Source organism: Pleurodeles waltl, chromosome 7, assembly GCF_031143425.1.
Source record: "Pleurodeles waltl isolate 20211129_DDA chromosome 7, aPleWal1.hap1.20221129, whole genome shotgun sequence".
NCBI lineage: Eukaryota > Metazoa > Chordata > Amphibia > Caudata > Salamandridae > Pleurodeles > Pleurodeles waltl.
In genome coordinates, this window is record NC_090446.1 from 940,660,532 (window position 1) to 940,674,622 (window position 14,091).

A 14,091-nucleotide genomic window follows, 5' to 3' on the forward strand; every position below is an offset into this window, starting at 1 on the left:
CTGGTAGCTCCCTGGAACACAAGACCTGCATTCTAAAACACTCAATATTGGCAATCCCAGAGTCTAAAAGTTAGTGAAATGGATTTTCACCTTAAAAAAAAACAGGTAAAAACTCTCTCAACCCACAGGTTGCAAATAATAACCGTACATTACAACAACTGCTTCTGTTGTTTTTATATTTGGGTACTTATTGACAATCTTGCTCTCTTTTGCTCAAAAGCTCCTAATTGTACACCCAATGGTGCCTCATGCATTTCTGGAGGTCGTGGTGGAATATTTGCTGCTGGGTACTAACTATGCTGGAGGGTGGCCCCAAACCTGCTCCTTTTAATATGGGGAATCTGGTCCGCTATATAAAAATAAATTGTGGAAGAGCCAAACTCATATCACCCGATTACACTATTACCCTCAGATTATAAGATCATCATTAAATTGTTAGCCAATAGATTTAACTGCACAGCGGCAAAAGTAATATACCAGGACCAGACTGGTTTTATTGCTAGGCGACAGTTAGGGACAAATACACACTATCTAGCCGGGGCACTGGATTATCTCTCTGTTAATAATATCCCTGCTGCTTTTTTACTATCGGAGGCAGAGAAGGCCTTCAACTGCGTTCTCTGGGAGACAGTTTTTGTTATTTTAGGGAAGTTTGGGGTGCCCTCCCAGATCAGGTGGTCGATACATAAATATGAGAGTGCTGAAACAAATATTATAGTTACTACATCTGAGGTCGGGAAAGTGCAAGTCTGTTGTGGCACTCGGCAGGGTTGTCCCGTGTCACCAGTTTAATTTGCCTCTTTCTTCAAGCCATCAGCAATTGCAATTAGGAATTATCAGGATATTCATTTTCCTATGCCACAGATGGAAAAAATAAAACTCTAGGCATATGACAAATTGGTGCTTCTTGATGCTAGTAGGAATTCACAGGAAAAAGCTTTTGAGGTCTTTTCTTTGTACCAGATAGCTATAAAATTAAGAAGAAGACTAAAGTCATTCTTTGTAATTGTGAGACTGATATATTGCTACAAGTTATGAGCTCCTGTTTAAACGAGCAACCAAAGAGGTATCTGGGTATTAGATATTTGTAAACATTGAAGAGTTATATGACCTTACTTTTGCTCAGCTACTTTTTAAAGTTAAAGCATTGTTTGTGCAATGGAACTTGCTTCCCCTCACTGTTTTAGGGGAGGTTGCATTGAATAAGATGGCAGTCCTTACCCTGTTTAATTTTCTTGTTTCTGCAATTTCCTGTGTGCTAGGGACATCGTTTTTTTACAAAAGTGGAATCCCTCTTTTCATCATTTATCTGGCAAAATAAACTGCAAGTCTAGCACTGGGCACTTTGTATAAAGATTTGGAGGATGACGGCTAAGCGCCCCGAATTTGAAGGATTAGTATTTTGCACAATACACATCCAGAAATAATGCGAAACTTGGGTCAGGCCGAAATTTTCAGAATGATCTCATGTGCTTGATCTTAAACAAATATAACATCAGGGATGTTTTAAAGTTAATAATGTCACCCAAGAAAGTCAGATACAAGAGTTGTTTTTTTTAATGTAAGGATCTTTATCAGCAATATGCAATCCCCTGTATCAATGCAGCTACATCTCTGACAGAATCGGTCATGGGTAATTTTTGGCTGCTGAGATCATATCGAGCTCTGGTCAGTAAGTTTAAGGCTTTGGAGATTAGACAGATCTACGAGAGTCAAATGTAGTTATAAACTAGCTTGGGGCCCCAAATTTTAGGTTACCATTTTATCAATTTTAAATGGGGAGTAATACAAAACCACTTACCTACCTCCAACGGACGGTGAGGAACAAATGAAACATGAAAAGAGAAGGGTGAGGGCACAGGTATGGGAAGGAGAAAAAAGCATCCCTAGAAAGAGGCAATGGGAAGAGGTAATCAGTCTATTTGTCCAAGCTGGACGTCTCTACTACAAATGAGAAGAGATATATGAAGGAATAGGAGACAGGTGGGAGTTGTCACATTCGAATGCTCAGTCAGTTGGGTGTTATGCTGTGGTGAGGTGAAGTAGGCACAAGTAGGCAGGGCAAGTTAATTCCCTGAATTTGTGGGAAAGGAACTGAAGACAGGGCTGCTGTGTCTTATGGAATTGGGACAGTTTGTGTTTGATTGCAGCTGTTAGCTTTTCCATGCCTAACAGGTCCCAGAGGTTATAAAGCCAATCTATATGTGTAAGTATTTTAGCAGTTTTCCAAAGTGTTAGTTGGGTCTGTTTGGCTGCACAGAGAGACAGGGTAATAGCATGTCCCTTTGTGGATTTCAAGGGGTATCGGAGAGCATTTGGGAGACCCAATAAGATGTAGCTCAAAAGCCCCAAATTTTAGACAACCAGGAGAATGGAAAAGATTGCTTACATCTGGCAGTGGGGTTAGACATGGGCCAAAAGGCAATTAGTAAGTGGAAGAAATATGAAAATCTTAAGTTAAAAATGGAGACGTGGAATAAAATCAATAAATTGGTCCTATGTGGTTGGGCAATGTGCTGCCATTGAAGAAGTTTGGAGAGGGATGTTACCGCATCTGGAAGCAGCTTGACAGGCTTGGCTAGTTCCTAGTACTTGGTTGGTAGGTTACAATCCTGCTGTACGATTACCCCCAAGGATTACAAAAATTAGTTTGTGGCAATGAAGGTGGCAAGATCTTTATTGCTTCAAAGGTAGATGGCGCGGCTGATCCCTCTCTACGGGTGAAGATGAAGCGGGTGAGACTGTATGCGCATTCGCTGTTGTAGAAGGAAGGGGCTACGAAATTTTATATAAATTGGGGTCAATTTATGACTGAAATTCCTGGGTAAGGTACAAAAATGTAGATCTTTCTTGTGATATCCCATCACATTTACATATCCAGCCTCACTTAGGTTCTAACCTCCCCTTTATCTTGTAATCTGCTTATATTCTTTTCTCATGCTCATTTCTGACATATACCAGACTGCCACAATTACTTACATTATACACTTTTGTACTGTAAACAAGTAACTCCCCACCAACTGCACTCTAACACTTCTAAAGCGCTAGCACCTACCCAATATTCCCTGTAAATGCCTAACATACACTGAACTGTGAACAATATATGCTTTATTTATTAGCTTTACTATGTCTCTAGCAAAACATGGTTGACTCTTGCATAGTGTTCAAACCCTCTTTTTATACAGTACTCTGGGACAGAGTTTGAGGGTTGAGGGGTCTGGGCTCTATAAAATAAGAAATAAAAACAATATGTCAACACATTCAGGAAATTGCTCTTTACTTCATTGAAAAGTTACAGAAGCTCAGTAGGAAAACATGTTGGAGACACAGTTCTGTATGTTGCTGAAAAATCTGCCAAAACATAGAAGTTGCTTTTCATCAAGTAGACAAACATTTCCTCCGGAAGCACTATAAAACATACAGTGGTAGAATCTAAAAATGGGCACAACAACAAAAGAAGACAAAGTACCTGTGACAAAGATATGAACAGCCAAGAATGGCCTCTGAGCAAATGGAAGTGGAGACAATGCAACCAATGCTGACTGGAACAACAGAAAATTATCTCATACACACCACTGTGTGCCAGCACAAAAACTGATTGGAAATAGCTGAGTAGGTCACTGGGTGAAGCTACTATTGTGTTACATAGAAAATGTTTTGGATGTCTTCAGCACAAAGCAGACCTTTGCCTCTGGACTAAGGAGTGTGGTGGAAGGGGGTGGGGGAAAAGTACACCAAGCCATTCCTTGTGCTGATATGGGAGACAGCGGGTCAACACACATCAAAGCTCTGGCTACGACCTGCTCTAACATGCATGATGGCGATTAAAACACAAATGTTGAATATAAGGCAGGACAGAGGCAAGCCCTGTAGTGACTTTGGGAGATATGAAATAGCCTAATTTAACATCACTTGCTCCACCAGCATAAATGTATCAACAGTGCAAACGCCTGTCAACCAACTTTTGCACTCACTCTCAAACTAGGCATCACAAGCCATTTAGAAATCATTTTAATGTGTATTGTAAGGTAATGAATCACAAACTTCTCAGGTTAAATGCTTAACACTTTCTGGTCCAGGATGCACTGTTCTTATTGGAGCAAGGTCAAGACTGATTTGCATATGGTTGGCTCCAAACTGAGGTGGCATTGTGGGCAGAAAATGATGGACTGTGATGTAGTCCTGAGTAATTACCAGTGACTAGGATTAAGTCAAACATCCCACTCATCGCTTTTTGCATACTTCAGAGCAATACTCAAGGTGCGACGGGTATGCCCAGATATGGGTTGTGTACTAATTTTTCCCACTACAGCCAAGTTACACCTGACTAACAAGCACTAAATCAGGGCAAAACCAGTCTTTGTTTGCTTGCTTTCCAGTCCAGGAAAGCCTGGCCTGGCCCTTCAGGTTGAACTGTTTTCACTGAAGCAGAATGAGTTGCTTATGGCTGGGTCAAGACCCTGGCACTGTGGGCAATATTTGTTTAAATGTGCACTGGGGTGAGGCCCCGCGTAATGTCCAGCGACTGACATTACTTCAAGCATCCCACCCGTTAATATTTGTATACTTCGGGGGCATATTCTGAAGGCCCAAGTGCATTTCATGGTGAGCGCCTATTTCAGGGGGCACTCAAAATCCAGTACATGTTGAAAACCTCTAATGAAAAATAGTACGATGTAGAAAAACAAATATCAAACAGTGTTATGCTCTAAAAGGAAAACAGCACATGAGGAAAATAAACATAAGGTGCAGTTAATCAAAGAGTGGAAAAAATAACAGTGAGTCTCTCCCAATATACAATCAGGGGGTGCTTAAAAACAACAAAAATCAGTGGCACATGTTGCCTGGGACCCTTAAAGTGCCCATGATGATTCATGTGCGATCAGCAATGAACTGGGTAAAAGCTATTGGGGCCTTGGGCTCCGACAATGACAAAAACTGCTGAAAGAGGTTTTGGTGGCCAGAATTGGATACCAAGGAAAGAAAAGGGTGTTAGATTCTACTATGTGCAGAGACGCTAAAAAGAGACTCGAGGTAGGAATGGGAATGGCTGATCAAGAGCAAATGTTTGTGATATGATGCTAGTGGAATAAGATTTGTCTAGATTTCATTTCTCCTGTCTTACAATTGCCAGAATAAGAAAGATACGCGACAGCTGTTGTGGGCTTTTTATGAGACGTATTACAACTCAAATCTATCATTAAACATTTTGAGGGAATTTTTCCTCAGGAGCATGATTCCATCCTATTTAATCACTGTAAACAGTTCTCAGGTGACTTCCACAGAAATTAATGTCTTCTAAGAAAGTTGTGGCATCAAACACCAGTCATAAGGTGGGATCCACCCGAAAAGTAATGGTTTGGACATCAAACACATATGCACCTGGTTGTACAATACAAATGGGAATGGCAATGTAGAAAGGGTCAAAAGGTGAGGAAGGAGCAGGCATAACATAGGATTTCAGTGGGAGAATGGGTTAAAGTCAAACCAGGTCTGTCAAAATGTAAAGGATCTTTGAGAGAATGTATAGGTGGTGGCAACTAAATTAAGTATGAAGATGGACACAAGTGGAATTTGAGGTGTTTCACTTATGGCAGATTCAGATTTTCATTTGAGAGCAAGGCTGAGGAGGCAAACCAGTGATGGTTTCAACAATGATCAGAGTGCCAGGATTGGAGGGTGGTGATAACATCTCCAGGGTGATGGAGAGTACAGAGGCCTCAGGGGTTGGCAGTAAGAGTTCTACTACTGAAGGGTCAGTAGTGTAAGGTCATGAAGACTGCTATGGTATTTCAAAGACTGTCTGCGAGTAAGCGGGTCACTTCTTTTAAAATTGTGTGAACGATGTAGTAGTTAGGTGTTCATCGCAAGATTAGCGACCTCCACGACAGCTTCGGACACCAGACCCAAACAAACACCACCGAACCGGCATCCACGGCCATCACCCTCAACAACTGGTCCCACATCAACACGGAAGAAACCAAATCCATCATGAACTCTATCCACTCCGGCGCCCCTTCGGACCCCTGCCCGCACTTCATCTTTAACAAAGCCGACGACATCATCGCCCCGCACCTCCAGACCGTCATCAACTCTTCTTTTTCTTCTGCTACCTTCCCCGAATGCTGGAAACACGCCGAAGTCAACGCCCTACTAAAGAAACCTACGGCTGACCCGAGCGACCTGAAAAACTTCCGCCCCATCTCTCTTCTGCCTCTCCCAGCCAAACTAATAGAGAAGACCGTCAACAAACAGCTGACCACCTTCCTGGAAGACAACAACCTGCTCGACCCCTCACAAACCGGATTCCAAACCAACACAGCACTGAAACCGCCCTCATCTCAGTCACTGACGACATCAGAACCCTGATGGACAACGGTGAAACAGTCGCCCTCATTCTGCTTGACCTCTCGGCTGCCTTTGACACCGTCTGTCACCGCAGCCTAATCACCCGCCTCCGCTCCACCGGAATCCAAGGCCAGGCCCTGGACTGGATCGCCTCCTTCCTCTCAAACCGTTCCCAAAGAGTTTACCTCCCTCCGTTTCGCTCAGAACCCACCGAGATCATCTGCGGCGTACCCCAAGGCTCATCACTCAGCCCGACACTCTTCAATGTTTACATGAGCCCCCTTGCCAACATCGTACGCAAGCACGACATCATCATCACCTCCTACGCCGACGACACCCAACTTATACTCTCCCTCACCAAGGACCCCGCCAGCGCCAAGACCAACCTACAAGAGGGTATGAAGGACGTCGCAGATTGGATGAGGCTCAGCCGCCTAAAGCTGAACTCTGAAAAAACGGAAGTCCTCATCCTCGGCAACACCCCGTCCGCCTGGGACGACTCCTGGTGGCCCACGGCCCTCGGCACCGCACCGACCCCCACAGACCACGCCCGCAACCTCGGCTTCATCTTGGACCCTCTTCTCACCATGACCAAGCAAGTCAACGCTGTGTCCTCCGCCTGCTTCCTCACCCTCCGCATGCTCCGCAAGATCTTCCGCTGGATCCCCGCCGACAGCAGAAAAACCGTGACCCACGCCCTCGTCACGAGCCGCCTGGACTACGGCAACACCCTCTACGCCGGGACCACAGCCAAACTCCAAAATCGCCTGCAACGCATTCAAAACACCTCGGCCCGCCTCATCCTCGACATACCCCGCAGCAGCCACATCTCCGCACACCTGAGACACCTGCACTGGCTCCCAGTCAGCAAAAGGATCACCTTCCGACTTCTCACCCACGCACACAAAGCCCTCCACGACAGGGGACCGGAATACCTCAACAGACGCCTCAGCTTCTACGTCCCCACCCGCCTCCTCCGCTCCTCTGGCCTCGCACTCGCTGCTTTCCCTCGCATCCGCCGCTCCACGGCGGGTGGGAGATCTTTCTCCTTCCTGGCGGCCAAGACCTGGAACTCCCTCCCCACCAGCCTCAGGACCACCCAGGACCACTCCGCTTTCCGGAGACTCCTAAAGACCTGGCTGTTCGAGCAGCGATAACCCCCCCTTTTCCCCCTACTGCCTTGAGACCCGCACGGGTGAGTAGCGCGCTTTATAAATGTTAATGATTTGATTTGTGAAGTAAGTAAAGTTTCACTTTCCATTCCTCATCCTGTAGCTTTGTGTCTTCTTTATGTGTATAGTTGGTATTCTTTTCCTCTCTATGGGAAGGAAGAGGATGTTCTATGGGTTTAAATTATAAGAATGCAGCTAATTCATATAGTTCTGTGATGCATCATGATGACCTATACTTATTATTATTTGAACTGTGCACTTTTGGAAATAAAGGTGCCTGGCCTAGACAGACACTGGTTGCTCCTTCAATGAGTCTTATCTTCACCCATGACATCTTTATTGCAAAGAGATAGCAAATATGGTCACCTCGCCAGCACACATCGCAGAACACATGCTCAATCCTATTTTTTCCCCACCAGCAACATCACTGTCGACAAAACCTCCACACTTAACTGGACTGACTACCACTGCATCCATTTAACCATCACCTCACCGACAATCCACCTCCACACACTCTGAGCCCCAAGCAGAAAATGGAAACGGATCACTGAGTAACAGATCTCCAACACCTTCAGCAAGTCTCCCTCACCACAGACGCTAAAATCTTGGCTCAGAACTTCCACCAGTGGCTCTCCGAATGCGGCTACACCCTAGCACCTCTCCTAAGACCTTAGCCAAATACCACCGCAAGAAGGCCATCTGGTTCTCCCCCGCTCTCCAGGTGCACCTGCAGACAGCTAGAGAAAAGATGGAGGAACAGCAAGTCCCCAGAAGACATTGAGGCTTTCAAAGAAGCCAACAAATCCCCACCACCACTTCATCAAAGTCACCAGGAAAGCTGCCCTGCAGGACCGCATCAGCACCACCGCTCACACCACCAAAGAGATCTTCGCCATGGTAAAACAGTTTGCCAACTCCCAACAGGAAACAGCAAGCATCCTTCCATCTCAAGATCTTTGCAACAGGCTAGCCAACTTCTTCCACTGGAAAATCAAAGACATATACAACAGCTTTGGATCCCAAGACCCTCTAAGCCCTTCAACAATCCCCCAGATCCATCCCATCGAACCACCACAGACCCTACACCGCTCGACCACCTTCACCACAGACAAGACCCCCCCACCATCATGAGCAGCATCCACTCTGGAACCCCTACGGACTCCTGTCCTCACCACATATTCAACAAGGCCAAAATATCCATTGATTCCGAACTCTGACACCCTCAATCATTCCATTGAGACAGCCACTTTACCAGAGGACTGGAAGCACGCTGAGGTCCGCCCGCTCTTTAAGAAACCAGGCGCCAACCCCCTGGACCTAAAAAATTACCGCCCTATCTCTATGCTGCCTTTCCCAGCCAAGGTCATCAAAAAGGCCATCACCGCTCAGCTCCATAAGCACTTTGAGGACATCATCATCCTGGAAACCTCCCAATCAGGCTTCAGGAGCAATCACAGCACAAAGTCCGCCCTCCTCGCCGCCACAGATGACATCTGCTCGCTCCTCGGCCATAAAGCAGTTCTCATCCTACTGGACCTATCGGCCGCCCTTGACACAGTCTCACACATCACCCTCTGGTCTAGACTCTATGCAGCCAGCATCCACAGAAAGGCCCTACAACGGATACGCTCCATCCTGTCTGGCCGAACACAGAGAGTCAGACTCCTGCCTTACCTGTAAGAACCTACAGAGATCAGCTGCGGAGTTCCACAGGGCTCCTCCCTGAGTCCCACATGATTCAACGTCTACATGGCCCCTCTCACATCTATTGTCAGGGACCATGGACTGAACATGGTCTCCTACGCCAATGATACCCAGCTGATTATCTCACTGATCATCCCACTACTGACAAGAGGAACTTCCACAATGTGATTAAAGCCATCGCTGCATGTATGAAGGACAGCTGCCTCAAGCTCAACTCTGAAAAGACCGAGATCATCATCCTGGGAACGACTCCAGGTGGCCAGCGACCCTTGGACCCCCTCGCCCCAAGTCCATGCATGCAATCTCTGCATCATCCAGGCCTCATCGTTCACCATGACCCACCAAGTCAACTCAGTCATATCCTCCTGCTTTCACACACTCAGACTTCTCCGGAAGAGATACAAATGGATCCCAAAGGATTGTCGCAGAACCATAACTCATGCCCTGGTTACCAGCCGTCTAGACTATGGCAACACCCTCTATGCCGGTACCACCCAGAAGAACATCAAGCAGTTACAGCACATCCAAAATGCCTCCGCCAGACTCATCCTGGACATTTTCAGCCGGGAACATATCTCCAATCATCTAAGAGACCTCCACTTGTTCCCTATTGAGAAGAAAACTATCTGCAAGCTCCTCCTCCACGCTTACAAGGCCCTCCACGACAAGGACCTGCCTACCTCAACCACCTTCTACTTCCCCACCAGACCTCCCCCTCAACAAGCACTACCCACCATACCCCACATACGGAAGACCTCGGGTGGGGGGAGATCTTTGGCCTTTCCAAATCATTACTTTTCAGGTGGATACCACCTTACAACTGGGGTAAAATCAGGAAATGGGAAGGGCCTGGCCCACCCATCCCGCTGGGCGCTATAAAGATATATTGTTTTCCCAAAATTCTTTCTTTTTTCCCGTTTCATAAAATAAATACATTGTCTGGGAATCTCTACCGAGTCGGTAAAATAAATCTGGATTAATTAACCCACTACACTACTGTCTGTAACAAGAGAACTCAGCTAGGAATCGTAGTGGTTCCACGTAGGTTCCCACAAATCTGAGGTCGACAAAATCAGTACCTGAGCGTTAAGCGATAGTAACATCTGTTCAGGCGTGCTTTAGGAGTATGAAGCTAAACCATATTGGTAAACTCTATACAAGACACAGTTAAGCTTTCGTCATAGTTTGAGGCTAATACCCCGTGCTTCTCTCCTATGTCACCCTGTCCCTCCACTTCCTTGAGACTATGTGTACAACGCCTGTGCTGCGGCACCTAATCATCCCGGAAGAGGATTAATGCTCTCCACCCAGTACCATTTCTGTGTCCCCCATGCAGTCCCTTGTTGGCAACTCTGCCTCCCTGGTGGTCCCTTGCTCGCCTGTACAATCTTTACTGTGTCTCATGCCACTCCACCCCTTAGCGCTGACGTCACTGCCGGTACTCACGCTTTGTCCACCAGCTCCCGCACTTTCCACATGTTGAGCATAGCGGCAGAGGCGATCTCAGGGGGGCTGCTCGGTGGGGCTGCGTCCCAACTCCTGACTAGGATCGGCCTCCTGACCTGCGCGCGCACCTCTCACAGCCGGGCCACAGGACGGGACGCGTGACGTTCACAGTACGTGCGTCAATTGCGCCACGCGGCGTGCGTGCTAAGTCTTGGGAGTGGCTAAAGGAGGCGACATTGACGTACCTGCATTGCAAGTGCAGTGCTGGGAGTTGTGGTATGAAAGGAATGACTATGGTGCGTTTGCCAGTGCCTCTTTAAAAGGCGTTGGTACTGCCCTTCAAAGCAACCACGGAGAGTAGCCAGCTAGAAGCCGGAAATAACGAGTTGTCGTTTTAAAGAAGACATGACCTGTGACGTGTTCTTGTTTTGAAATTGGCCAGATTTTGTGTACAACCCCTTGCCTGTTTTTTAAACGAGGTTAGAGGCTGGTTTTAATAATTATTGGCGAGTATGTTTGACAGCCTTGAAATACCTCCAATGCGGGATATTCCAGTATTTGTTCATTTAAGGTTATCTTTCGAAGGGAATAATGTAAAGTTGGATAAGTCACCAATAAATTAATAAGGAGAACTCCAACCGCGAGAAAGGGCCCGTCTTGGCTTTAAGAGTATGAGATTCGCCAGCCGATTTTTGTCACGTAAGCGTGTAGCAAACGTTGTGAAGGCAACGCAACACATTAATAGGAGCGAATTTAATCCCATTTTGACTAGATGAAAAGGAAAACATAGAAGAGTAAAACACATGCACATAGGAAACATCTTCCTGCAGCTTTTTAAAAGCCACATTTTCTTCAGATGTCAGTACAAACGAATGCCTAATAAATTAATCTTTGCAGCCTAGTTATGTAAACTTAACATGCAAATACTTATTATTGTATTATTGAAACACTCTGTCACTGGCCAATCCTACTAATTTAGTCATTAAGCTATGTTTTTTGTAGCCAGGTCTACCACCTACAGACTCTACAAGCCATTTCTATAGCTTTTTACAAGAAAGACAGTAAGAGAGGAACTCATTTACACATGCCATGGCGTCAACTTAAAGTCTCCTTCATCTCACACTTCCTGACTCTCTCTTACAGGCTCTTTCCTCAGAGTTCATGTTGTCCCATGGCTGGTATAAGCTAATCAGTTTGGGTTTTTCTTTGTTTTCTTGTACTTATAGTTTCTGTTTGTAAATACAGGAACTTAAAACATTCAATTACTGTCCCCCTTTACACCCTGAAAACAATGTAATTCGTGAGCCGGGGGCAAGCCAGGTGCCTTGAGTGCCTTATCAATCAATCAATCAATCAATCAATCATTAAATTTATAAAGCGCGCTATGTACCCGTTAGGGTTTCGAGGCGCTGTAGCTGCTATCGTTCGAAGAGCCATGTCTTGAGGAGTCTCCTGAAGGTGAGGAGGTCCTGGGTCTGGCGTAGTGAGGTCGGGAGTGAGTTCCAGGTCTTGGCGGCGAGGTAGGAGAAGGATCTGCCGCCAGAGGTCTTGCGCTGGATTCGGGGGACGATGGCGAGGGCAAGGTTGGCAGAGCGTAGTTGGCGTGAGGGAACGTAGAAGTTGAGTCTGGTGTTCAGGTAGGTGGGTCCAGTGTTGTGTAGTGCCTTGTGTGCGTGGGTGAGGAGTTTAAAGGTGATCCTCTTGTCCACGGGGAGCCAGTGGAGGTCTTTCAGGTGGGGGGAGATGTTGCATCAGCGGGGTATGTCGAGGATCAGGCGGGTGGATGCGTTCTGGATGCGTTGGAGTCGTTTGATGTCTTTTGTTGGCATGCCTGTGTAGAGTGCGTTGCCGTTGTCGAGTCTGCTACTGACGAGGGCTTGGGTCACCTTCTTTCTGGTTCCTGTTGGAATCCACTTGAAGATCCTGCGGAGCATGCGGAGGGTGTTAAAACAGGAAGAGGAGACTGCGTTGACCTGTTTGGACATGGTGAGAGCGGAGTCGAGGATGAAGCCGAGGTTTCGTGCGTGGCTGGCTGGGGTGGGTGGGGGGCCCAGGGCGGTGGGCCACCAAGAGTCGTTCCAGGCCGAGGGGGTGCGCCCGAGGATGAGGACTTCCGTCTTGTCGGAGTTAAGTTTCAGGCGGCTGTTGCTCATCCACTCTGCGATGGATTTCAGTCCCTTGTGGAGGTTGGCTTTGGCGGTGAGAGGATCTTTGGTCAGGGAGAGGACGAGCTGGGTGTCGTCGGCGTAGGAGAGGATGCTGAGGTTGTGCTGGCGGGCCAGTTGTGCGAGGGGGGCCATGTAGACGTTGAACAGCGTTGGGCTTAGTGAGGAGCCTTGGGGGACGCTGCAGATGAGGTTGGTGGCTTAGGAGCGGAAGGGTGAGAGTCGGACTCTCTGGGTTCTGCAGGAGAGAAAAGAGGAGATCCAGTTGAGGGCTTTGTCTTGGATACCGGCTTCGTGGAAGCAATTTAGTAGGGTGCGGTGGCAGACCGTGTCGAAGGCAGCAGAGAGGTCTAGGAGGATGAGGGCTGAGGTTTCGCCGTTGTCCATTTGTTGTCTGATGTCATCTGTGGCGGCGAGGAGTGCAGTCTCTGTGCTGTGGTTTCGTCTGAAACCAGATTGGGAGGGGTCTAGGATGGAGTTGTCTTCTAGGTAGTGGGCGAGCTGTGCGTTGACGATCTTCTCGATGACTTTCGCTGGGAAATATATGTGGCTTATTTGGCTATTACACGTGGAGCAACATTATAGGTTTCTGTACAGTAAGTATCCTGGGCTGATCTGTTGCAAGATGCTCTGAAATGTGGTGATTAAGGGAAAAGAGAGACAGTGCCAAGTTTCATGATTACACATTATGCAATTCAGTCACTTGATGGGTATCTCCTTCTTGCCCCCGGCATCACTAAAGGGCAGTGTTTCGTGTTTCATTTTTTGAGTTGCTAAGTTAGTAAATATATACAGTAAAGCATCTTCTGTCATAGTGATGCAAGAAGGCTTTCTGGAGAAAAGTTCAAAATTAAGGGAAGACAAGGCACTCAATTTTTACATTGATATCACAAGCTTCCCCTGATGAACAAAGAGGCCGATTTCATGAGTGATTGAAGTTCCTCAACATTTTAATGAAGGCAATTTTTCATATTATCAGAAAATGGTACTTTTGAGATCCGACTAAGTTACAGGTCTTCACCATGGCAAAATTGAAGTGCAGAGCTTGGCCGCTAACAGACTTTTACAGAACGCACACAGTTTTTTTTTTGCATTTTTGATTACCCTCTGGAAGCAGGAGGCAGCAGTTTAGGTAGGCTGATCTTGAAGATACTTTGAAGTCCTGTGTTGAAGTGCTGTGTCAATGCTCTGAAAAGGATGTAAGTGATTTTTCAGATCACCCAATAACAGTGTGAAAAATCACTAGCAGAATGTTT

General features: G+C 46.6%; 1 protein-coding gene across 1 annotated transcript in view; it reads right to left on the reverse strand.

Moving 5' to 3' along the window:
* The window catches only part of CLINT1 (clathrin interactor 1), a 447,297-nt gene extending 436,469 nt beyond the window's left edge, over positions 1 to 10,828 (reverse strand). The window contains exon 1 of the mRNA XM_069199652.1: positions 10,671 to 10,828. Within this exon, the coding sequence (XP_069055753.1) occupies positions 10,671 to 10,711 (41 nt within the window). The 5' untranslated portion in view covers positions 10,712 to 10,828. The remainder of the gene's footprint in view (positions 1 to 10,670) is intronic.
* Between the last annotated feature and the right edge of the window lie 3,263 nt (positions 10,829 to 14,091).